We start from the raw sequence: 25,900 nt of genomic DNA, 5'->3' as shown, positions 1-25,900 counted from the left end.
ACTGTACTGTAAAAACAAAGCCTCTTAAATCTTTAGGAGTCTGGACGACTGTCTACAGTCTAGGAAAATTGCCCATCCTATCTTTTCCTGAATTCCCCTTCAAAGTCCACAAGACGGGATGGGTGGGAAATGGGAATACATGCCGATATAAAATACTGCACAACTTTGGCCACATAGAAAAGAAAGAAAAAAAAGCATAAACGCTTCAAAAGTTTGGCCACACAGGAATATCTCCCAGCTGAGTGAGTTAGTCTGATCTCCGACACAAACAGATGACTGTGATGATTCAATCTCAACTGATGTTTCAAACAGCCGTGGTCTACAGATCTAACTCGCTTCTGCATACAAGGGCGGTCGAGGAAGGCATGAACAAAGAGGGGTCAGACACCATGGTTTACACACATAAGCGGAAAAATAAGCAAGCAACTAGCTAGTCATTGTGTATAGGCAAGGAGGACAACTCAGACGGCATGTAAACACATATTTGTAGCAATGCCAAAAAGACCCGCTTTTAGGAGTCCCGATTTAGCAGCTCTAAGGGGACAGGCTAATTAAAGAGTGAAAGAAGGCGTAAACACACACACGGTGTGGGCTGCTGGACTGAAAGACTTCAGTTTTCCTCAGAGAGACACCAGGCAGCAAATAAGAAAAAGAAAGTCGACTTCATGTCAGCAGCTCAAACTCTGAAAGCAAGTGCTATTCAGAAGACTTGGGGAAAATAAAGCTATAAAAATAAAACTGACATGATCTTTCAACTCACTTGACATATGACACGCAACAGTATGTAGAAGCTGAAGACCCACCAAAGCTACAATAAAGCATTTAAAAAGTTTGTTCATCATCATATTATATTAGTTCAATGCTCTATATAATATATACTACATGGGCAAAAGTATTGGGACATCTGACTTTTCCAGCCATATGTTTCCATTCTTCTCTGAACTGGTACATTTCCGGTATTTAGCAGACACCCTTATCCAGAGTGATGACATTTATCTCATTCGTGCAACTGAGCAGCTATGGGGATAAGGGCCTTGCACAGAGGCCCAGGAGAGATTTGAGCTCATAACCTTCAGATCAAAAGCCCAATCCTTAACCACTAATCTACCACCTCCCAACCTTGGTACCAGAAAGTTGGAGGCGCACAATTATGTAGAATGCCTTTTGAAGTGGTAACATAAAATTTTCCCTTCACTTGAACTAGGAGGCCCAAACAAGTTCTGGTATTACAATGCTCCTAAGCATAAAGAGTGCTCTGCGAAGACGATTTATGGTTTGGGATGACTGAATGCTCACTGAAACTCAGGCCTCCTCAGCATAATCAATACCTGACTTTATTCATGCCTTTGTGGATGAATGAGCACAAATCTCCATAAATACACTGTCTGGTGTCCGTAAACTTTTGTCCAGTGTATGTAAAGATGTCAATCACTATAAAAAAGTATAAGCTGGAAAATGCATCTAATGCAGGAAGAATAAATAGTGACACCCGGCAGAGTAAAGTCATACGGGCACTAAATGACTATGAAACACATGCGGATGGAACATTTAGTGACAGGAACATTTACACCAGAATGACAGTGTGGAGTGAAAAGATGGATGAATAGGGAGCCTGCTACACACAGCACGTTTCTTTACAAACTGCACTGTGAGCGGACAGCAGCTTGGAGCACAAACTGCAAAAAAGTGTGATTCTGAGAAATCAAACTGTGCAGGCATCTGTTGTATTTTAAAGGCTATAATTCTGAACAGGCACTGGGAGTCTGTGCAGATTTCAGATGTTCTATCTGTCCAATAAACTAATGCTATATATCTCTCTAGCAGCCCATGTAAAATGAAAAAGTTAAGCGTAAACGGGGTGCAAATAATGCAGAGCTTCAAGCCAAGTTAGCAGTCATCACTGCAATATGATGAGGCAGTTTTAAAATAAAGAGTGACAGACATCTACCACGAGAAGCACAGCATCCTCATAATTACAGCCATTGAAAAAACGTTCCACTACATTTCAATGACACAGAATGAATGATGCCAATAAAACGCTCATCCTTCGGCATGGCAGCCAGAACCTTGTTACTAAGCATGCGCATTCTTGAGAGAGAGAATGAGAAAAGCAGGACAGAAGGACAAAAAAATATTAAACAAAAATAAAACAGCAGTAAATGTACACACAGTCAGCATCGAAACATTCTATAAACGAGAATATGACTTAATCAAATAAAATAATGAAAAGAAAATTATTTCATAATTTTTTAGGACAATGCGACAACATTAGGAAATGTCAAAATGTTTCAGAACGGAATCGTAGTTTACCCAAGAAATAGACACTACCCAAAAAAAACAACTCCCAGTACATAATGACTAAATTTCAGGTCTGATTTCTCAATACTAAAATCTAGAAGCAAAAAATAAGCATTTTACAACATGACTGCATTCTGGAATCTGATAGGTCAGAAAGTGTTGATTCATTTTCTTTAACCTGCAATTATAGTGCAGTGCAGCTGCAAATCATAGGTTTATATTAATGTGCTCATTCTTATACATTATCTTTTCTAAAGTAATACAGACTTTAGATGGACTTGAATGGGACTGCCTCCCATGAACTTGTGTCCCATTATCACACTCTAATAAATACTTATGGTGGTTTCCTGTGAGAAGTTCTGCATGTACGTAAAAAGTATAAAAGGAAGTCTCCGCATGACATGTACCAGTGGCAACCTGCTGCGATAAAAGTGTAATACAAAATTTGGGGAGACCTATACAAAAATCATCATTAATCATCTATATATAGGGGAAATAATATTTTAGGGAAATAATCAGTGCGGTCATTGGGATGATTTTCTTATAACAGTACACCATCATGCTCCTTTCTCACTGTGCAAAAAGCCCAGATTTAATGTACTTTGTACATAGTAAAGGAAGCAAAAACCTACATAATCATACCAACATGTGCACACATCAGTATGACTTCAAACTCAAGGAGGGAAAAGGTCAAGCAGTCACCCAGCAGATATGCAAAACTTGTATGAAATGTGACCCATATTTCACACACACACACACACACACACACACACACACACACACACACACACACACACACACACACACACACAGTTACCAAATGGGCACAATTAAAGGACACAACAAAAAGGACTAAATGAAACCTCAGGACATCCATAAGACTGAAAATAAAAGCCTGTTCAACTTCGCCGCTTTCTCATCCTAGTGAAAACAGTACGAAACCCTCAAATGTTTTGGAAACCTTTAAAACACAAGCTGATCCTTATTCTAATATTTATAAGAACCATTAAGAGATGGTGTTTAAAAAAAAAAAAAAAAAGTGCATTGATTTTGCAAATGAAATGGACGACTCTGCAGAACTCATCCATAACAGGAACTCAAAACAGGGAAAGGACCCCATTTTCTTTTGTGTATGTGGTGTGCGTTTACTGTGTTTAGCATTCCTGTAGCCACATCTGTGAAAAATAAACTGTTACCAAATCACACACACTCTACACAGAGCCAACACTGGAACCATTCGAAAACATAACCTTTAGCAAAATAAGTCCCTTCTCAAATATATTTAGGTGTGCTTCGTCCTCTCTGGAGTAAAAACATATTAGATGCCTTTTTCTTTTTTCATGAGAACTCAAAATGGAATGTTACCCATCCAATATAAAACCATCTGCATTCTTTTAAGTGCATCATGATTTTAAACTCAATCAATATGTGTACTAAATTGTTGTTTAAGAGACAATACTATTGGTGGGGGGATAAAAAAAGTCTGTACATTAATGTAAATTATACAGTGTATATTGATTTTGAGGGTGTGTCTAAGAGTCTGGAAAATATGGTACTTTGTGTACCCTTGTACATCTCAATTAATCTATAAGCCTGCAAGCAGCAGCATTAAGTTGCACTGTAAAACGAGCGTAAACGACAAATAAAGCAAGACCTGTTCATGCGCGAGACTGCGCCGAAAGGGAAAGTAATTAGTCAAACAACTCTGGTTAACCATGGGGTAAATAATTAATACCACACAGTATGAAGACACACTGCTGGGGGCTAAAATCGGTGCTCTGTGCTCAGTTTCAGCTTACAGTAATGAAGAGAGAGAATTACAATCCAGGAATTTTTTAAATAGTTCATTACTGGTCCATCAAATAGCCGATATGACTTGCCTGGCAATACAATATATTTGTGGAATATTAATTGCGCATCACATCATCTCAGAAATGTAGTCAAATACCAATAAATGTTGTTAAATGATCATTTGTTCAATGAAGACCATGTGGTTCATTACACAACACTTAGTTCCAGTCTATTAATTTGATTGGTTGTGCAGCGGTTCAAGAGCTGATATTTTACTCCACTTCTCCTTGTACTCCATGTAAAGCCCCAATTCCAAGCTCCAAACAGTTCCCACAGCAGTGTCAGCAACATGAAACAGTTGTTAAAATAATATAATTTGACAATTACACAATTCTGACTGCTCTGATGATGATAACGATTGCCTATTTTCTAGAAAAGCAGTACTGGCAACACTACAAATCAAAAACTTTCAGTGTTTAGCTGTGTTCTGTCGGTGCTTTGCAGCACACATGGGTAAAGCTGTAACTTTCAGTTTTCTGAAATGGGAAATACTTTTATGCAGGGTAGATACTAACTTAACCAGGCTGGTGGGCGTTCCCCTTTTTAACACCGGGAGTTGGTGTTCTACAGTAGCTGGAAGTGTTGAGGTGGTAACAATACCTCTCCTTCATCACACCATTAACCGCATCATGGTATACTTCTGGAAAAAAAAAAAACTTTCAGTTTGTTAATAAGCGTTGCTTGCTATTTTCGTTGTCTTCCTTTGAGGTAAAAATAAAATACCTGAATGAATGAATATCAATGATCAGGCAGCATTTTACTTTTAGGCGCTAAGCTTTATTTAACTATTTATTAATTATTTATCATTGACTACATGACAATATGCACATTCACAGTTTGCTTACTAATAAATGTTATCTTTCAGCACATCAATCATCCCTAACCGCTCCCTCCCCCCCAAAAAAAACTTCACAGAAGCCTCATTAAAAAGCGACAGTGGGGAAAAAAAAAAAAAAAGGACATCATCCCATAGACAGTTCTTTGTAAGCGTAAGAGTATTTCAACTCAGAAATAGTCTGAACCTCTCTACACAATGCAGAGGCAGTGACAGCTCTGACAACTGGGGCAGTATGCATCAAATCAAAAAAAGATGACCAAGTCCTAAGGAATAAGACATTTTGTTTAAGAGAGGACTATAGAACAGGCTAAGGAGGACAAAATGTGGAAGGACAAAACAAGATCGGTCATGAACGGGACGGATACACAACGATTTCTAATTCTGAATATTATTAAATTATTTATAATATAATCATTTATTATGAGTCTTTACCTTAGTCATTGCATCAGTTGGTGACACATCATTCAAGCTTTTCCTTATGACAGAGCTGACACCCTGCTCATGATCTGTGACCAGGCAGACGATTACAATATTCTCTAGCCTTGAAAACCTTTGTAACACTTGGTTTATAAGTAAATCAGTCTTAACATAATAAGCACATTTACAGTAGACCTGCACTCCAGCAGTAACAATATTTGTTCACTTGTGACAGCTTTACAGCAGACTATGTGAGCAGTGTGAGCAGTTGCAACAAATTTTCTGTGTCTGTTTTGTTTTTATGGTAGGCATGCTGCTTCAGCTGTTACAGCAGTATGTCCATTTGCTAACAGTTTATTCAGTAGATATATTTTCCAGCAGTTGTGGTAGATTGTGAATTTGATACGGACAGTTTGGCTGTACCATAAGGTTAAGGTTAACATAAGCTTAAGGCCATTAACAGGTGAGGTATTGTGACCATCAATGTTTCAGCAAAGGAAACTGGTATTCATTGACCTACAGTAACACTGACAGGACGATCACTAAACAAGACTACACAACCAGGAAGAGCAGAATAAAAATACGGGCCTATATGTACATTTCCTCTTCAGATTTAAGGTGTTTGCTTAATCCCGTTATCCTACAAAGCGATATGCTGTCTGGATATGATCACAGTGACACCACCGGCATCCATCCGCTTCCGAGGCCGAGTTTAGGAAGGGGGAGGTCGGGAACAAGACAAAAGGTGGATATATCAAGGACGTCCATAAACACTGCAATGACAGAAGGTCTGCCTCCCACCCACAGAGAGACAGCTGCTCAGCTCAGAGCTGCTGGTTGTGATTCAGCACCTTTCTTTTGAAGATTAATACCAGACTCAAGTTCAAGAAGTGCCTCTGTTGCATCATTTCTTTTAATAGAATAGCTGATCTGGTAAAACATCTCCATTTAAAACATTGTGATCATCATACAAAACCTTAGATCTGCAAATCTGTAAATCACGCCGAGGCTAGTAGGTGTGTTGTTTTTAACATTGCTAGAACGATATGCGTATAACTAGTGGAAAAAAGGTCTGTCTAGCGCTTTACCTTTTAGGCAACAGGTGTATTAATATAAGGTGATTGTTCAATCTACCATGAGTGACAGCTTTGTGTTGCATAATTCAGACTATTGTATTGCATTTCGGAGCTTAAATCTTTACATTTATTTTTGAAACTATATAAGGGTTCAAAATTTTAGGAGTCAGCTATCAGTGATGAACAAGCAAAGTTTTTATTTTCACATTGAAACAAATGAAAAAACCTGTACATTACATTTAAAATGCAGTTTTATTGAATACTGAACATTTTACAACGCTTAATACACCACATATGGAAAAAATAAAGATATGTGGGTCATCAGATATAAAGAAAACCAATGAAAATACATTCCAAACTCTTTTAAGTAAATGTTAGTGTTTTTCAGTAAATATATTTCTTGTCATTTTTTTGTTTTCCTCCAGATCTCTGGCCAGCAGTGGCTTCAAAATTATTACCACACAGTTGAAGCATTAGATTTATAGCTGATTTTGTGCCAGTGTTTGTTTTATGTAATGTTTGATGTTTTGAATATAGAATGTATAGCAAAATGAAAAAGATTATAATAATAATAATAATAAAAGAATTTGGACCAACAGGACTTTGATTTCATAATTCGATATTAGATTACTGGAGTCAGACAAAATAAAGCAAAAAATGGAGAATAAGACAAATGCTTTTTTGTTCCAGTTCCCAAATACAGCCATGATTATTTTATTTAAATGACAAAGTAATTTAAAGCTTGTGCTCAACATCATGATTATCTCAATCAGCTGTAGCAAATGTGGAGGTAAATCATAACTTAAAATAATTATTTTATATAAAATGATTTATCTGCTAGAAAAATCGTCTGTCGTTTGGGACTAAAACAGATGAATCCTGCATGTTTTCTCCAAGGCCACAGGCCAACAAGAGTTTAAAGAAAAAAGTCATTTCAGTTGTCGTTAATAAATCACCAACATTGTTACGTTCTTCTAATTTCTTCCCAACTGTCATGTCAGTACCAGTACTAAAAAAAATTCAGGATTGGATGCCAAACCTCTAAACTCTATGTCTGACTAGTCAGTCTCTGACACTACATTCATATTTTGAATCGGGCCGTGTCACAGCGCCGAAATCTGCTCTTGATCCATGGAAACAGGCAGTACACAAAGAAACTGGCCTGCTTTGTTCATCACAATGCCTTTTGTGTAACAGACGTAAACACTTGTTTTGTGCTCAGATCCTTGTTTTTGTGGATAGAAACTCAATCCAGCACATGTTCTTTTCTAACTCTGTGGTAATGGACAAAGTTGAAATGAACATTGTTTGTATGGAGTCAGACAGCTCTTTCCCCAAAACACCTATGGTGAACCTCGGAGACCAGACTAGACAAGACTGAAAGCTTTTGTTTTATTTATTTTTTATTTTTTTTAAAGCTTTGAAAGTTGTTTTTGTTTGCTGTAGTCTTGTGCATGAGGAGGCTGGAGAAACAGTTTCGGTTTAGCCCAGGGACAAGTTGCAGAACAAGTATTTATTTGATATTCCTTTTTTTTTTTTTTTTTAATTCCTCTTAACTTTTATGCATTAACATTTACATTTGGCAAAGGCCCTTTCCCAGAGCAGCTTACTGATATATCAGTTATACAACTGAGCATCTTAATGTTAAGGGCCTTGTTTAAGGGCCCAGCAAAGGCAGCATGGTAGTGGTGGGATTTGAACCCATGACCTTCTTCTCAGCAGTCCAACATCTTAACCACAGTTACCACTTCCCTGCGATGAGTGACTATGAATTGCCATGCTGTACTGTGATAAAAACTACCTTAATTTCCGGACTATTAAGCACACCCAAATATAAGCCACACCCACTGAATTTTACAAAGATTTTTATTTTGAACATAAATAAGCCGCACCTGTCTATAAGCAGCAGGTGACTACATTGAAACTAATGAACTTTACACAGGCTTTAATGAAAGACAGTGCCTGATACATGACTTGTATCTAAACAGTAGCCTACCAAGAAAGTCATTGTTCACTGTCTTCCTCCTTCCTTTCATAACAATTTCTCTCGGGAGTTTTTCTTTTGGCATCGTCGTGCTTTTAAAAATCACCATCGGTGATGCCGTGCAACTCAGAACACAGGTGAAGTGCGTGTTTTCATGCCCGTTTTTTTTCATCTGTTCAGCTTTTCCTGTAGACAGTCCGAGTGAGTGGCAGGTCAAACGTCAGAGAAACCTCACCCATATTTATGATGTGGTGCGGCCCGATTCAGTGGAAGCACGATTTAATATAAAGAGTTTCATTGATTCACCTGAACCCGTTCGGCAATTTCATAGGTCTAATGTTATGGGGTTCAGTTTTTTGGCTTGAAGTTTGTGAAACCGGGAAAAACCCAGGAAAAATCAATATATTAGCCGCTTCATTGATTAAGCCGCGGGGTTCAACGCGTGGGAAAAAAGTAGCGGCTTATAGTCCGGAAAATACGGTACTTTGTTTTATATAGACATTTTTCTCTAAACTAATGGATTACATTAGCTCATTCCTCAATTACCAGATCTATTTAATATAAACAGGTGTGCTACTTTTTGTGAATTTGTTACAATTACAGATTAATGCTAGCACAGGACTGCTAGCAGAAACAAAGCTCTATGGTAGAGTGCTCTGAAAAAAGTTCCTTTTTTTGTTTGTTCCAATAATACATAAGTAAACCGATTCATAATGAGGGAGTATTAGAATATTGATGATTGACGATAATAAAAAGTTACAAAGTGAAAGCTGTAGCTGTAGGGCAAAGCCACACGCACACGCGTGCATGCGCCCGCATAGGATTTACAGGAGGCTGAAATAATTGGCTGCTACCCAGATGGTTTTAATTACAGCCTGTCTATGGTACAGTGACTTACTGAATTCAAATAACTCCACAACCAAGAATCCACAAGCAGGGATCAACTTTAAATAAAGATACTATTTTTGGCTTGGGCTGGTCTTCATTTAACCCTTCAGCACACTGGAACTGCAAAATGTTCAAGTCATGGTTGGTAGAAAAGGCGAAATGAACAGCTAAAGAGCATACGGCCTTCCTGCTAAGTTCTTAGGAATCCATTTTAAAAGCTGTATATATAAAAGGAGATCATTTATAATTCATAAAAGCCCTCACCAATTGGAAACATCTCTGATCGGGCAACTGGGGAACAAAACATCCGCAAAACATTCATGAATCCAACTGCTTTTTTCCCCTCGATGCAAAGTCTGGCTTAGTCATAAATAATGAAAGAATGTTTCCTTTTCAGCTACAGCAGGCCGAGCTGCACAGATCTGAGCACTGGAGGAGCAGGAGAAGTGCAGAAGGATTGAGTTAGCATTTGCTACTGATCTCTCGACCCAGTGCAACCTTTTAATGCTTTTATTGATCTGAGAAACGAAAGAGAGAAGATGAGCAATGAGGAAGAACAGTAACAAAAGACTGATGCAGGGAAATCAAGAAAGAGAAAGGAAGGCAAACTTATGCTTTGTTTATTTAGTAGCATGTTTAGTGACCTTTAATGTTACAGACGCTCTACAGCACATTCTAAACGCATCTTCTAACATGCATTTTTTTAAATGTCAGATTGTCACATGACTTCTATCAAAAGTTTCTATCAAAGTTGAACGAATGAAGACGTAAATACTTTTATTCATCTGGGAGCCACTTTTATCATCCCTGGATAGAAGAGGGACATAGAGCATGTTGATGGACAGAGTTGTAAAAATTTCAAACAAGTTTCATTTTATCGGTCATGTAACATTTGTACAAAAAGATCTCTAATTAATCATCATCATATCCAGTTGTGAAATACTGTATTCTCCTTGCCACTAGATGAGATAATAAAAAAACAATGATATACAGCAAATTCACACACAGTAAATAGCTATGTTTTAACAAGAATAAACGATTTCCTTACCACTGGCAACAATGAATTAATAATGTTATAATGTATATATAAGTGATCACTCTTATTTGGAAATGAAACAACTGTGTAATTAATATCTGTAGCAAAAGCCGGTCCCACCCACTACACTTAGCCAGACAACAGATGTTTGATCTGCCCAGATCCAGTTGTGTGGATAAATGAGTTGTGCATCTGCAAGTGATCGCGTGCTTAATCCAGTGCCCTCACCTGAAGTTTTCAAACATTTCTAAATTTTTTACCACACATAAATATGAAAGTGTGCGGTTATGGTGCTAAAGTAAATGTGTGCTTTCTGAAACCCCTGCTAGGTTTTGATTTTCTCTTATGGGAAGATGAATCTCATGCACACAAAGACGGAGTGCCTCGTTTTGTATCCATCAAAATGACTGATGACCTTCACAAATTTCTGTCAATGCTTTCAAAATTCTGTAAATGATGAAAAAATTTTCCGTCAATGCAACGCCTGATGATGAATAGGGAAATTTGCCCTCCAAGACACCTAATATTTAATCCCCAGTAAAACAGGAAGACATGAGTGACCTTTAATAAGTAAAATGTAAATAAAAACTTGCTAATTTGTTGGTTGGTTGCTGTATTTCCATTTTTCTTTCCATGTTTAGTCTTTGTTCCCATATGACCTATTGTTATTGTTAGCAAAGTTACAACAGAGTTTATTTAATTACAAATATTTGCATAAAAGTTGAAGCTGTTGCTGATTATCTGTTTGAGTAAAGTGTACAGATATAGAGGTAACACTATATGAACAGGGTATTAAATTGCTGCTACGTCATTCTCTTTATGTAAAGTTGAAGTGAGGAAGATTCTCCCTTGTACCACAGCAGGTGGCTGAATTGCAATGTGGGTAATGTAAAAAAAAACAACATTAAGCAAAGTGAAAATGACAATAAAAGTACTAAAAAAAAGTGAACAAAAATTAATTTTGGCCTACTGAAGATCGCATATTGATTTTAAATTCAGAAGTCATTCAGGGTTGAAAAGTGGCATTTCTAGAAGTTCCCAAAAATTGTATTCTCATTCACAGGCTTGTTTTGAAATATAGTTTGACAGAGTTGTTTTACTAGAAATCAATTCTTTAACTAAAGTACATGTATTTTATCAATAATGTGAGCTTAAGCTAATTAACAAAACATAAGTCATCTTGTCTCATTAAACCAATAATAGTGGAGCTCACTGAATGTGCATTTTCAATAGTGATGCAATACACAACCCCCAACTTTAATAATTAAATAATAATTGTAGGAGCTGCTTTAAAGGGGCCTCTTGTCATTTGTAGAGGCCTCTGCTGCTTGTGAAGTGAACAGCAATTGGAACAAAACCACCGACAAGCTGGCTGCCTCCACCCAACACTATTAAAACTATATATGGTTTGTGGGTTGCCCATAATTAAAAAAGCTTAGCTTATGCAGCTCTGTTGCAGCTGAGGACTGACGTGATTTCAGGGTATTCAATGTGTGTGCGTGTGTGTGAGATATATATTTTTAGATAGATACAGTATCTCAAAAACTTGTATATATTTTAGAGTAGTCAATGTGCAGCAGGTAAAGCAGTACAGTACTGTATGAAAGTAAAATGTTATACTGAAAATAACATACAGCCATTATTGTCAAAATAGCTGCCAACAAAAGTGAGTACACCCGAAGTGATAACAGCTGTATGTCATGTAACCATGCAAATTCACGTCATATTCATCATGTTCATGTTTTTGTCTACTTGACAGGGCCATACAAATATGTGTATCTTGTATTAGAGCCGTTTAAAATTTGGTGCTTTAAGTATAATTCTCTCATACTGACCACTGGATGTTTAACATGGCACCTCTTAGCAATGAACTCGCTGATGATATGAAAATTTTAATTGTTGCTCTTCACAAAGATGGCCGAGGCTATAGGAAAATTAGTAACACATCGAAAAACAGAGTTACAATACAGTGGCCAGGGTCATACAGAGTTTTTTCCAAGTCGGAAACAAAAAAAAAAAGGTTTTCCAATACCTTAACAATGGCTCTGACCTTCCTGAACTATTTTGTAAGTGCTATTTGTTGGGGTCTTTTGTATGATTTAAACAATTAACAATTTGAACAATTTCTAAAATCTTCTCAATTGGTATAACACCCAGTACTTTCACAAGAAAGCACAATTAGATGACTTCAAATGGGAGCACCGATTTCTAGTATTTTCATAAGTGCTTCTCTTTGGGGCAGTTTCATCTGTGTATGTAACGTTACTGCAGTCTGTGAATATTTCAATTTAACACTTATTAGTCTCAGAGGGAAACCGTGTTACCTTTGTTACATTTTCTATGCAAATGTTCTACATATTCATTATGATATTAGTATTTATTGCATGTGAAGATTCAGCTGAGAAAAGAAGCATTATTGTCACAATCGATACCCCAACAATGGTCCTGACCTGTCTGAATTATTTGGTAAGTGCTATTTCTTGGGGTAGTTTTCAGTGATTCAAACACCTGGTTGACGAAGATCTTTGACCAGTTAGAACTGAATTTTATCTCACAATGTTACTCTGTAGCACATTTACTGTTGTTTTGTTCACAAATGTTGATAATAAAAAAATGATATGTTTTCAATTTCTTCCCCCTAACTGTACCGAAAATGTACCAAAGCATAACATAAAAACTGAGGTACATACCAAACTGTGAATTTTGTGTTTATATTATGTGTTTATATTATATATATATATATATATATATATATATATATATATATATATATATATATATATATATATATATAAAAATGTATTAATAATTGAGCCAGCTAAATATGGCCATATTGTGAGTTAGTTTTTCTAAGATCTAGAAATGCAAATATCCAAGTAGCCCATTTTAACATATGGAATCCAGAGATGCCTGATTTCAAATAAGCGAGTGTTTGTCCTGCTTTTGTTTGTGATAAAAATAAATATTATGCGGTAAAAAACTGAGAAAACAATGTTACATCCAAGTATAGAAGGGATAACAAAGCAGGAAATCACATTTAGCAGATCTGATTCATTTGTTTTCAGGCCAATATTCATTCAATACTAAAGAGTCCACACTGGATTAGTACATCCTGAGACTACACATCAGTCATTTCCAGGCTATGACAGGTACCCAGGAGATCTGAAGTACTCTATAAAACAAGGCACTTTAGTTTTAAGGAGATTGTGTGCAGCAAAACAGACGACACTGAAGTTTGTGATTTCATTGCCCTCCCATCCTGTTTCTCTTTTCCCTGCTGAAATCATTCATGCCAGAGCAACTAATGACCAGGTCTGTGTGGAGATACCTGCAGGAGGCAGCCCAAGCGGCCGACCCCTTTAGATCTCAGGTTACCCTGACAGAGACGTGTATTCTGGACTATCCTGACCTTTGAGCCCACTGATTTTACACATTTCCTCAACAGACAGACAGAGTTGCAGTATAAAATTCTCAGCACATGTTTAACATGAAAATATGACAGGGGTTGAAGCATTAAAAGAACAGAGAAGGCTGACAAACTGGCTCACAAATACTGTCTCTATAATCAAACAAATAAACTAAGGACAAACAAATCATATAAACAAATAACCTTTGTTTAACACTAAGCTTTTACATCATAGATAAAGAGATTTATCTGAAGCAAATATTTAGTTTATATAAACATTTTTCTGACACCTGTTTTTTTACATTAACAGTTTTATAATGTCTCAGAAATGCAGAAAACAGAGGACACTAATTAAAACATAAAATCGACCTACACAGCACAATGCCTGCACAATCACTGCCACATTACACTTTAACAAGGAAAAGACAAGCACGGCTGGCAAACATCACCAATCAGTGGACAAATGTTTACTTCAACAACATGGAGGCCACACACAGAGGTGACATTGTTTCCATCTATAAGCCCAATAAACCAGGATGGACAATGTTGGAATTCAGTGGTAAATATAAGTTGGTAAAACTGAACAAACGCTTTGCTCGTCCCAGCCTGACCAAGGTGTTGATCTGTTTAAACAAACCCAGCAACTGGAAACATGACCTGGACTGATGCGTTTACTTTTCCTGTCACTAAAGACAGCAACTCGATCTGTTCCTTTCTGGTGACAGGTGGGATGTCATGTGTGCTTGTGTATAAAATCATGTTGCTCTAGGCGATTAAACATTTTGGGGGTATTTTTAAATACGTAGTCGAATGACATGAGGAAATCACTTCTTAACTCTAGCATTAACACCGTTTAATTTTCGTTGCTTAATACCAGAATGTGGAGTTAATATACAACTATGGTGCATGCTTAAAGCTAAATCGATAATCTATTGTCTTTTATTAATGAATTTCAGATTCTTTTTACAAATTCAGCAGCTACAGACATTCAAAAGCGGTCAAAAGCTCACCATGTGAACCGCAAACTTAAATTTACTCTCGAATTCTGAACAATTCTCTCACTTAAATGGCACTGGAATCTGATACTCAAAATTAGCCTTCATTCTGCAATGGTGAGGATGAATTAAACAGATCCATTGATTGTTACCACAGAAACTTACCAAAATCTTCATGCTCAGGTTATTTTAATAAATATAAAAGATATACTTAAGCTAGTTGCAGTTTGAGTGACTCATTTAAAGAACGTCACAAGTCCCTCACGACATGCACCAAATAAGCAAGTTTAATTTAAACTAGACTGCCACTGGAATAGAACACTGTGTAAAATCTGCTTTCCAGATCATCTCCTACAAACTATCAAGACATTTTTTTCCAGATGTTAAAGCTGTTCATGCTTTCTTTGTTCCGCTTTCTTGACATTTCTGAAGGTCTTTAAAACGTAAATAAGAAACGCGTAGAGTTTGGTGAAATGTCTAAAAGCAACACATTTAGAAAGTCGTTTGTTTTCACCACATTTTTCCCCAAATGTGAAATGGATGCAGTTAAATTCCTTGCTTTCGCAGATAACAAATTATACTGCTTTTTATTTTCAGTTGTGCAGTTTCATCAACAATCAAACATGGTACTGACATTTCTCTGAGCTCAGAGCGCATGCGTAACAGGTGCTGCGTGGGCTATCAAGTTACTCTAACTTATCCAATCCTATTTACCACTATGTAACATAATTCAACATAGTGGTTTAGCTGTGCTGACAGTGAAGGCATCAATGACACCTAAAATACACAAGCTGAAAATAATTACTTCCGTTTTATATGATCATTCAACTTGTTCTGGATTAAAATGCAGCTCCATTTAACGTTGTGTGTAATACTTAAGCATACAGACGTGTGTGTGTGTGTGTGTGTGTGTGTGTGTGTGTGTGTGTGTCATGTTGCTACCAGATATCTGAAGCATCTACATTTATTGTCCTGTGATCCTACTTCAGCTGAGACTCTCATTTTGGCTGCGGTGAGAGATGCTAGAAAAGAACAGGCACTATTTGGATTGACTATACTTAAGATTCATTTGCCACAGGATGTATCACAATGTTAATTAAACCAAAATATATCTTAACCATAATTAGTTTTACTGGTCATTATCTAGAAAGTAAGAGACAACAGAAGCTGTCCAAAAATAAAATCCATAAAACAATTAAACCACATGAATCACATTGATATGTTGCCCATAGTTTTATTATTCTCCCTGTGCAATAAAACTAACTAACTTACTAACTAACTGCTGATATGCAGGACAATGTGAACAGTAATCTGAGACTGGAAGTGGATTGCAGTAATACTCGGACCGAGCACGTGCAGTGTGAACGCTAAATTTGAGTGCAGACGTGACAAGAACTGCCTGCTTGATTCAGTTTGAAAATTCTGACGCAGTTTCAAAACTTCATCCAAACCCAGCGGCTCTGATGGGATGCTCTGTTGTAACCCAGTGTTTGTTTAGTTCAGTAGCTGGAGTGCGGTTTAGGCTGCAGATTCCTCCAGTGCCGCTTCGGCACGTCTCCATGGCAGCCGGAAAGAACACAATCAGCGCGCGAGATTCCGCTGCACGACACGCGACTCTTACCGGAGGTAAAGAAAAACTTGGAAGGAGGCCAAAATATGTATGCAAAATATAGGTTCGGTTTGTGTCAACTAAGTTACAACTGCAGCATCAACTTTTTTTCCGATACGTCCACATGGCTGGACATCATCCGCGCGCCCCGAATGTGGGACGTGAAACCCCTGTTCCCTCCAACAAAACTGAGTCATTACAGGAAGAAAAAAAATCTCGTTAAAAAAATGCTCGTTCATTCGCCAGGAATCTGGTCAAAGGCAATGAGTGACTTCGATGCGTAGTTATAGTTTGCCAAACAGTCGATCTGCTGTTATGGAGTTTGTAAACCTTTTAAAAACAGCAACCGAGAAGACTAAAAAAAAACACCTACCGCATGCGATGCAAAGGAGAATCAGAAGTGTAACGTGCGTGCCCGTGTGATTCGGGTTATTCCTGAGATAACGGGCAATCTTTCCAAGCGCCATGTCAACGCCTGCTTCCCTCACTCTTACTTTCTCTCCTTCGATCCCCCTCTCTCTGTCTGTTTCTCTCTCTCTCCCTCTGCCCTGAAGTCTGAAAGCTCCTCAGCAACAACTCCATAGGGAGAGAGGCAGAGTCTGGACCATACCACTGTGCAGGATAAAACAGGGGTGCACGAGCTTGCCATTAAGAAGCATAGCGCCTGCTTCTGGAAACTAACTACAAGCACTGGTCATCACACGTGGTTCTGGAAAACTACATTCCATTCACGGTCGACCATCTGGTCCGGATACGGAAATTTGATTTAAATCTGATATGTACGAGTTGATCTAATCCATACACATATACACTATTTAAAGATTACATGAATCATGTAAGAAAGTAAAAGATTTGAAGATGTGCTTTTATGGAGAAACAATCAGGAAAAGGTGCATTTACATTGCAACCGAATAATCTGTTAGCGATCGGATTGAAAGGGCCTTTATTTGAACACCTCGAATGAACCTGCTGTGTCTGATTCCAGACAGATTTTGACCAGTTTGATGGAGGAGATCTGAAATAATCCGTTAGACATATATTTACATTTATTGGCGATTGGCAAGCGCTTTTATCCAGAGCAACTCACAGCTGAGCAGTTGAGGGTTAAGGGCCTTGCTCAAGGGTTCCAGCAGTTGCAGCTTGGTGGATGGAGGAGATCTGAAATAATCCGTCAGACATATATTTACATTTATTGACATTTGGCAAGCGCTCTTATCCAGAGCAACTTACAGCTGAGCAGTTGAGGGATAACGGCCTTGATCAAGGGCCCAGCGATTGCAGCTTGGTGGTGCTGGGATTTGAACTTGTGACCTTCTGATCCAATGCCTTAACCAGTAAGCTACCACATCTGTACTATATAAAGAGTATATGAATAAACATTTAAAGACGTGCTGTTCAAAAATAGTAATCAGGAAATGCTACATTTATATGCATCCGAATAATCTACTCAATTCAATTCATTTTTATTTGTATAGGGCTTTTAACAATGAACATTGTCTCAAAGCAGCTTTACACAGATAATCTGTGGTGATTAAAAGTGAATTTGTTGTTTATAAGTAAGTTTGTCACTGATGAGCGAGCCGGTGGCGACTGTGGCAAGGAAAAACACCCAGAGATGGCATAGGGAAGAAACCTTGAGAAGAACAAGACTCAAGAGGGAACCCATCCTCTTCTGGGTTGCCCATGTGAATGTCCATTTATAGCAGATATACAATGTTGCGGGGTACAGTGATGGTGATCAGAAGCAAAAAGTAGTCCTGAGTCAATCCATCCTCAAAGGGCCCGTTTTTATTCCGGAATTTCAACCACCCAAGGCGTTGATGAGAAACCATCCCAAGCTGCACAGAGTGGCCTCCAGTCGAAGAGAACACTATTCAGAGGCAGGCCTGGATGCAGTGGGAAGATCCATGGAGGGAAGAGGGGCAGAAACAGTGGTCACTGGAACCTCAGGAGCATGTTTAACTCGACCAAGAGAGATAGAGAGAGAGAGAGAGAGAGAGAGAGAGAGGTGACAGGAAGAAAAGGATATGGATTATTATGTGTCTTTATTGTTGTATGAAAGTTAATGTCACTGTGCAGTTAAGACTCGCTATGGCAGCATAGCTAAAAGGGAGAACCAGAAGGTAACACTAACATGAGGGATCTCTGGGATAAGAGACGACCCACCACACCACCGTCAACAAACCTGAGTGAACGCTTGAAAGTGAGGGGACGACAGCATACAATTATCCCAGTTCACCAAACACTCTATATCCATGATCTCCGGCCAGATCTGTGCCTTTACCTAAGAAAAAATCTACTGATAAAAGGCTTGACTAAACAAATACGTTTTCAACCTTGAACACAAAGACTGTGTCTGAGTCCCAAACACTGATTGGAAGGTTGTTCCATAACTGTGGGGCTTTATAAGAGAAAGATCTGCCCCCCTGCTGTAGTCTTCATTATTTGAGGTACCAACAAATAGCCTGCACCTTTTGATCTAAGTAGGCATGGAGGATCATACTGGTACAGAAGTTCATTCAGATACTGCGGTGCATGACCATTAAGTGCTTTATACGTCAGTAGTAGTATTTTATAATTAATGCGAGATTTGATTGGGAGCCAGTGTAGACTGATTAAAACAGGGTTGATGTGGTCATATTTTCTAGATCTAGTGAGGACTCTTGCTGCTGCATTCTGAACTAACTGAAGCTTATTTAGGCACTTACTCAAACACCCAGACAGTAAAGCGTTACAGTAGTCTAATCTAGATGTAACAAAAGCATGAACTAGTTTTTCTGCATCCTGTAACAACATCATATTTCTAAGGTGAAAGAAGGCAATCCTGGTAATATTATTCACGTGAGCCTCAAAGAAAAGACTAGGGTCAATAATAACACCAAGGTCTTTGACAGCCGTACACGCTGAAACAGAAACACCATCCAGAGATGCTACGTAATCAGAAAGTTTGCTTCTAGCTGCATGTGGTCCTAGTAAAAGTACTTATGTCTTATCTGAGTTGAGCAGAAGAAAGCATCCACTCTTTAATGTCCTTTACACACTCCTCAACATTGCATCTGTTAGTAATCAGAATAAAAATCCTTCATTTTAACACCATCATCAATTCAACTGAGCCTGATCCGAATGACATTTTGATCGGATTGAAAAAATTGTTGTAGATCTGAAATAATCCAGTGGATATATATATATATATATATATATATATATATATATATATATATATATATATATATATATATACTATATAAAGATTATATGAATAAGTAAGGAAGTTAGTCATTTGAAGACTTTTTTGGCGATTCCGTTAATGCGGTGGTTGAGAGGTTTTAGGACGGCAAGAAACAGGCGGCGGTGTTCCAGTGGTACCTCCCACACCACTCTCAAGGGCCTGCTCCTGCTCTCTTTGGGAGGCATAGAAACAGAGTGTCGCGTCACGCACTCCCCCGGTCAGGGATCGTGCGTGCCGCTCTGGGTCGAAGCCCCGGGAAGTGGCAGATCTGAGGACTTTTTCAATAATAGGGCTTTGACCAAAAAGTCCTAACATAGGACGTTCTGGGGTTTTGGCTGTGAAGGGGCGCGTTGCACTGCAGTACTCAGTGCCTGCCCTGCCCCAGCCCCTTCAAAGACCTGGTCTGTTAACCCTGCCAAGGAACATGTTGGCCAGCTCTCTGTATCATTGTGGTTCAGGAGAACTCGCCGCCTTCTTCAAGGCTCCTAGGGCCGCATCAGGGTGTAGCCATGGCTCTAAACATACCAGAGGTTAGTCTTGAGAGACTGATACCCTTAAGAGACTACCTGGCAGCCTGGGAAGCTCTGCCAGATGTGTTTCAGTGGGTCCTGCACATTGTAAACAGAGGCTATTTGATTCAAGTCGGGTCTCGTCCACCCCGCTTCGATGGGGTTCGTCCCACTCTGGTGGGAAATGAGAAGGTTCTGGTTTTGGAACAAGAAGTAGCCATTGAGTTGGTCCCTCCATCAGACAGAGAGTCCGGGTTCTACAGCCGGTACTTCATATTTCCCAAAAAGGACAGTGGGTTTTGTCCTATTTTATATCTACGTCAGCTGAACTGGTCACTTATGAGACTCAGGTTTAAGACGCTGACCATCAAGCAGGTTATGCTTAAGATCAGATCCGAGGATTGGTTTGTCATGGTAGATCTAAAGGATACTTTCATGTATCCATCCTTCATTCTTACAAGAAGTTCCTGAGATTTGCTATCGGGGCTGAAGCTTACCAGTATCGGGTTTTTTCATTTGGCCTTGCACATTCACAAAGTGTGTGGATGCCGCTCTGGTCCCTCTGAGACATCAGGGCGGGCATTCGCATCCTCCGGTTCTATCTGAGCCTCCATTCAAGCCTTTGTCTGAGGCATCTCGGAGGGTGTTTTTATTGACCATTTGCTCTCTGAAAAGAGTAGGAGACTAACAGTCCCTCTCTGTGTCCACCTCCTATCTGGAGTTTACTCCAGGTATGGCCAGTGCCTTTTTTTACCCTGGAACTAGTTACGTCCCCAAGGTGCCCTCGGTCATCTCACAACTACAGGCTACAGGCATTCTATCCTCCTCCATTTTAGGCCCAAGACCAGAAGACCAAGACCATGCCAGAAGCTGAACCGGCATGGTACGAGCACTGGACAGTTATGTCCACAGGACGAGTCCCTGGAGAAAGTCAGATCAGCTGCTCATCTGCCACGGCCCTCCGAGGAGTGGCCTCTCTGCTAACAAGCAGACCCTGAGCAAATGGATCATTGATGCTATTGCATCCTCTTATGAGTTCTCTGGTCTCCCCGCTCCATTCGGGGTCAGAGCTCACTCTACCCAAAGTGTGGCAGTCTCAAAGGCTTGGTCCTCTGGAGTGTCCCTCCAAGACATCTGTAACTCTGTGGGCTGGTCCACCCTGCTGACCTTTGTCAGGTTTTATAACCTTGACCACAATGCCACTCTTGGCCCCTCTGTCCTCTCGATCTAGCTGTGCATATACACACTAGTCAGGGACTGGTCAGTCTGGCAGTATTGGATTCTTGTTCCCAAATCTTTGCGATGAAGCTCAAGTTCCTGAAAAGTAACGTCTCTAGGTTATGTATGCAACCCTATTTCTCTGAGGAAGTGAGATGCTGCGTCTTTATGCCACACTGCGGGCCTTCCTGCAGCTTCACTCCATGTGCTTTTTATAGCCTTCTGGTCGCGACGTCACCCCGTCGGTGACACCTTCCTTTGGATGCCTTCCATTGGACAGATTACACACGTGATTCAGAGCGTGGACAACATGGAAGAGTTCCCAAAGCGTTGCGACGCAGCCTCTCATTCCCTCAGGGAACTAGGGTTACATAAGAAACCTAGAGATGTTCCCAGTCACAGTCACTGTGAGGACTGAAGCACATAATGGCTCAAAAAATGTAGTACCATATTTTTCGGACTATAAGCCGCTACTTTTTTCCCATGTTTTGAACCTGCGGCTTAAACAACGAAGCGGCTAATTTATGGATTTTTCCTGGGTTTTTCCCGGTTTCACAAAGTTCAAGCCAAAAAACTGAACCCTATAACATTAGACCAATGAAATTTCCGAACAAAAACGAAAAAAAGCACCTCACCTGTGTAATAAACTCCCCAGAGAAATACAGTGGTACCTTGACCTACAAGTTTAATTCGTTCCGTGGACAAGCTCGTATCTCAATTTGCTCGCACATCAAATCAGTTTTCCATATTGAAATTACCTAAAATGGCATTAATCCGTTCCAACCCTCAAAATGACACCCTGTTTTTATGTTTCATGTTATTAAATTGGTAAATACATTTCTTAATAAAAACAAATCTTGTATAAAAACATAATAGAAAGAGTATGTAAAAATAAAATAAGGTTTTATTCAGTGTTCAGTTTATTCAGTTTTCCTTGAAGATAAGACGACTTGAGCTAATGAAAACGGCGGTGGTGTGTGTGTGTATGGAGGGGGGTAGAGGCGATAAGCGGAGGCGGAGGGAAAACTAGTTTTTTACTATCACTCCTGTACACTAGGTATCCCTAAGCTTTGAAATTTTTACTTTTTCTTCTTTGCTTATCTTAATTTTCGTCACAATCTTTGCCATCTAGCAGCGGCGTCTCGAGCTCGTACCTACATTTTTTGCTCGCGTAACAAAGGAAAGAAAGGAAGAAGGAAGACAGAGAACAATGACTTACTTGGTCGGCTACTGTTTAGATACAAGCCGTTGTAGCGCGTTGAGTCAGGGTGAAGGGAGAGTTCGGTAACTCCAGTTGCAACAGAAATCATATAGGCACAGACAGATTTCCAAAACTCGTGCTTTTTAATTTTTTTTTGCAACAGCGTTATGGGTTAGTCAGTGAAACTTAGAAATGAGCATCAGAAAATAAAAAGGACATAATCCTTGGTCTCCACACACGCAGTAATACTGGAAGAATGCAGTGCCGGTCTTTTCCCAAAATACCGCTATGCTCCTAATAGAAGCGCAACATATTTCACCCGTTACACCGTGTGTAGCGTGTTTTTCGTTAAAGCCTGTGTAAAGTACATCAGTGTAGACACCTGCAGCTTACAGACGGGTGCGGCTTATTTATGTTAAAAATAAAAATATTTGCAAATTCAGTGGGTGCGGCTTAAATAAGGGTTTTAATTACGGTACATTGTTGCTGACGTTATACACAAGTTGGATATGTGTAATAATTATACAGTGAGATAACATTACATTTATTCCCAACATTAAGTTTAAACATTGTATCATATAAAATGGTTAAGCTGCTTTGAAAATAGGGAATAGAGAATGCTTTTTTAACAATTTTATTTGGATAACATTTGTTGTTACATTTTATTCTGCAGAAATAGTTAGCTAGTAAGGTTTCTTTTTAAATATTCAGCACTAAGTTGTGTTTACCATTTATTGTTATCTAGTCTGCAAGATTATCTGAAATAATAATTAGCTATTAACTTTTTTAGCTATTAATCATCGTGTGTGGGACAAGTTTGCACCCAAGGTCTATGGGAAGGCCCCATCTACTATGGCACATAAATTGGCTAGAGATGCTGGCCATGATTCTAGCATTGAAGCATTTCCTCCCAGATCTCAGAGACCACCATGTGTTGATCCATTCAGACAACACCTCGGTGGTCTCATACATCAACCAGCAGACACCCTGTCGAGACAGGGGTTGAGACCCAGGAAATGGCGGCTCCATCCTCATGTGGTGGAGCAGATTTGGGAGAAATTCGGCAAGGCTCAGGTGAACCTGTTTGCGTTTCGAAAGACGTTGCACTGTCATTCTCCCTTACTTCTCCAGCCCCACTGGGGCTAGACGGCATGGCTCAGGCGTAGCCGAGGCTACACCTGTACACTTTCCCCCTGTCTTGCCACTACCGGGAGTTCTGGAGTTTACCAGGATGGAGTCCTTCTGCTCCTGGTGGAACCTGGCTGTTGTGCTTAAGGCTCTATCTGAGCCCCTCTTCAAGCCTTTGGCCAAGGCATCTTGGAGGCACCTCACAGTTAAGACTGTGTTTTTATTGAACATTTGCTCTCTGAAAAGAGTAGGAGACTTACAGTCCCTCTCTGTGTCCACCTCCTTTCTGGAGTTTACTCCAGGTATGGCCAGTGCCTTTTTTACCCTGGAACGGGTTACATTCCCAAGGTGCCCTCGGTCGTCCTACAACTACAGGCTACAGGCATTTTATCCTCCTCTGTTTCAGGCCCAAAACCAGTAGAAGCATTTCAAGACGATTTATTGTTATTTAGTCTGCAAGATTATCTGAAATAATAATTAGCTATTTACTTTTTAAATAACATTATCTATCGCTATCAAATTACCAAGATAAATGCAGGTTACTTATTAATAATAAGACTAATTTTAGCATGTAATATTAATGAGATCAGAAAATTTGCCCTAACCCAGAGAGGTTTGGAAAGACAAGTGTGGCTGGCATTATCAATCATCATGTGTGTGTGGGACAAGTTTGCCCAAGTGGTGTCACACTGAGTCATCTATCTCATGATACAGAATGTGTAAAGATTTCCAAAGTTCCCCAAACTAAATCCCTATATGTCAATTAAATAGAAAACTTGTGGGATTTTTTTGGAGCAGTTAGTGGGAAACCAAAAGAATTGGGGGGGGAGCATTTCATTAAAGGTAAAAAAAAATTTTCTTACCAGTACAAATAACCTGGAAAATATGTAGAACAGCATTATGTGGCTAAGAAAACCTGCATTCCAACTTATAGTGGGTGTCTGTGTTTACATGGTGTTTTTGTACAAAAGAAACAACTAAATCTTTTTTTTATTATTTGAAGAAGGAGCTCTTGAACTAGGGGTCAGACCTACACATGGGGTGAATTTACACACCTAATTTAGAAATAGCATTGTGAAAGAAACTTGCAATCTTGTCATTTGTTTTATTCACTTATTGTACAAAGGAACATTATAAATGTCACTTTCCTGACACTCTGCACTAAGCACAGGAATTCAGCAATAAACAGGGGCAAACTACCCTATAAATCTACCGCCAGTAAATCAAACTTCATTGTGTCTTAAATCATATAATTATATACTATTCTAAACCATTATTAACTAATTAACACCAAACGGTTTTCTTATTATAGTTATTGGTTGATTTAAAAATCAACGATACAGGTTGCATACGTCATTTAGATTTTATACTTTTACAATTAAGACAAATCAGTCATAATGACAGGGGAATGTTTTAAGAGAGAGACAAAGCACATCATTGTGTTATCTTCATGTGCATTAAATCGCTAACCATCTTAGAGTATAGTGATTCAATGCTGTACTGTACTAAGAGTGTGAATTGGAAAACATGTAGTATGTACAGTAGATAAGTGTGTAAACACATACTGTCGATTTTATTTTTGTGTCATGTATAAACCTATGCTTCATATTGAGCTATGGGACAAAAAATGGCGGGATGATGTGTAAAATGTAAATAAAAACAGAATACAATGATATGCTTATTTCATAAATCCATATTTTATTCACACTAGAATATAGAAAACATATCAAATGTTTAAACTGAGGCAAACACATTTGAGAAGGGGCAACAAAAGGCTGGAAAAGTAATTGTTAGTAAAAGGAAACAGCTGTAGAAACATTTTTCAACTAATTACGTTAATCAGCAACAGATCAGTAACATTACTGGGTAGAAAAATTGTATCTTAGAAAGGTAGAGTCTCTCAGAAGTAAAGATGAGCAGAGGTTCACCAATTTGCGAAAAATGGTGTCTGCAAACTGTAAAACAATTTCAGAATAATGTTCCTTAACATAAAATTATGAAAGATTTGATATATATATATATATATATATATATATATATATATATATATATATATATATATATATATAGAGAGAGAGAGAGAGAGAGAGAGAGAGAGAGAGAGAGAGAGAGAGAGAGAAAGATCATAAAAAGCTTCTGAGAATCTGGAGAGATCTCTGTGTGCAAGGAACAAGAGCGAAAAACTGTTTTGGGTGTGTGTAATCTTTGGGCCTTCAG

At 38.7% G+C, this 25,900-nt stretch overlaps 1 protein-coding gene across 4 annotated transcripts in view; it reads right to left on the bottom strand.

Annotated features, from left to right (window-relative positions):
* The window catches only part of nectin3b (nectin cell adhesion molecule 3b), an 82,244-nt gene extending 65,232 nt beyond the window's left edge, over positions 1–17,012 (bottom strand). For 2 of the 4 annotated variants that reach the window (XM_046867679.1, XM_046867678.1), the window contains exon 1: positions 16,772–17,012. In XM_046867679.1, coding sequence (XP_046723635.1) covers positions 16,772–16,865 — 94 coding nt within the window. In that variant the 5' untranslated portion in view covers positions 16,866–17,012. The remainder of the gene's footprint in view (positions 1–16,771) is intronic. The other 2 variants (XM_046867677.1, XM_046867675.1) reach the window with 2 other exon arrangements.
* Positions 17,013–25,900: the final 8,888 nt, after the last annotated feature.

Source organism: Silurus meridionalis, chromosome 15 (genome assembly GCF_014805685.1).
Source record: "Silurus meridionalis isolate SWU-2019-XX chromosome 15, ASM1480568v1, whole genome shotgun sequence".
NCBI lineage: Eukaryota > Metazoa > Chordata > Actinopteri > Siluriformes > Siluridae > Silurus > Silurus meridionalis.
The sequence above is the reverse complement of the archived record's forward strand: the minus strand, read 5'-3'. Positions and strand labels throughout refer to the sequence as shown.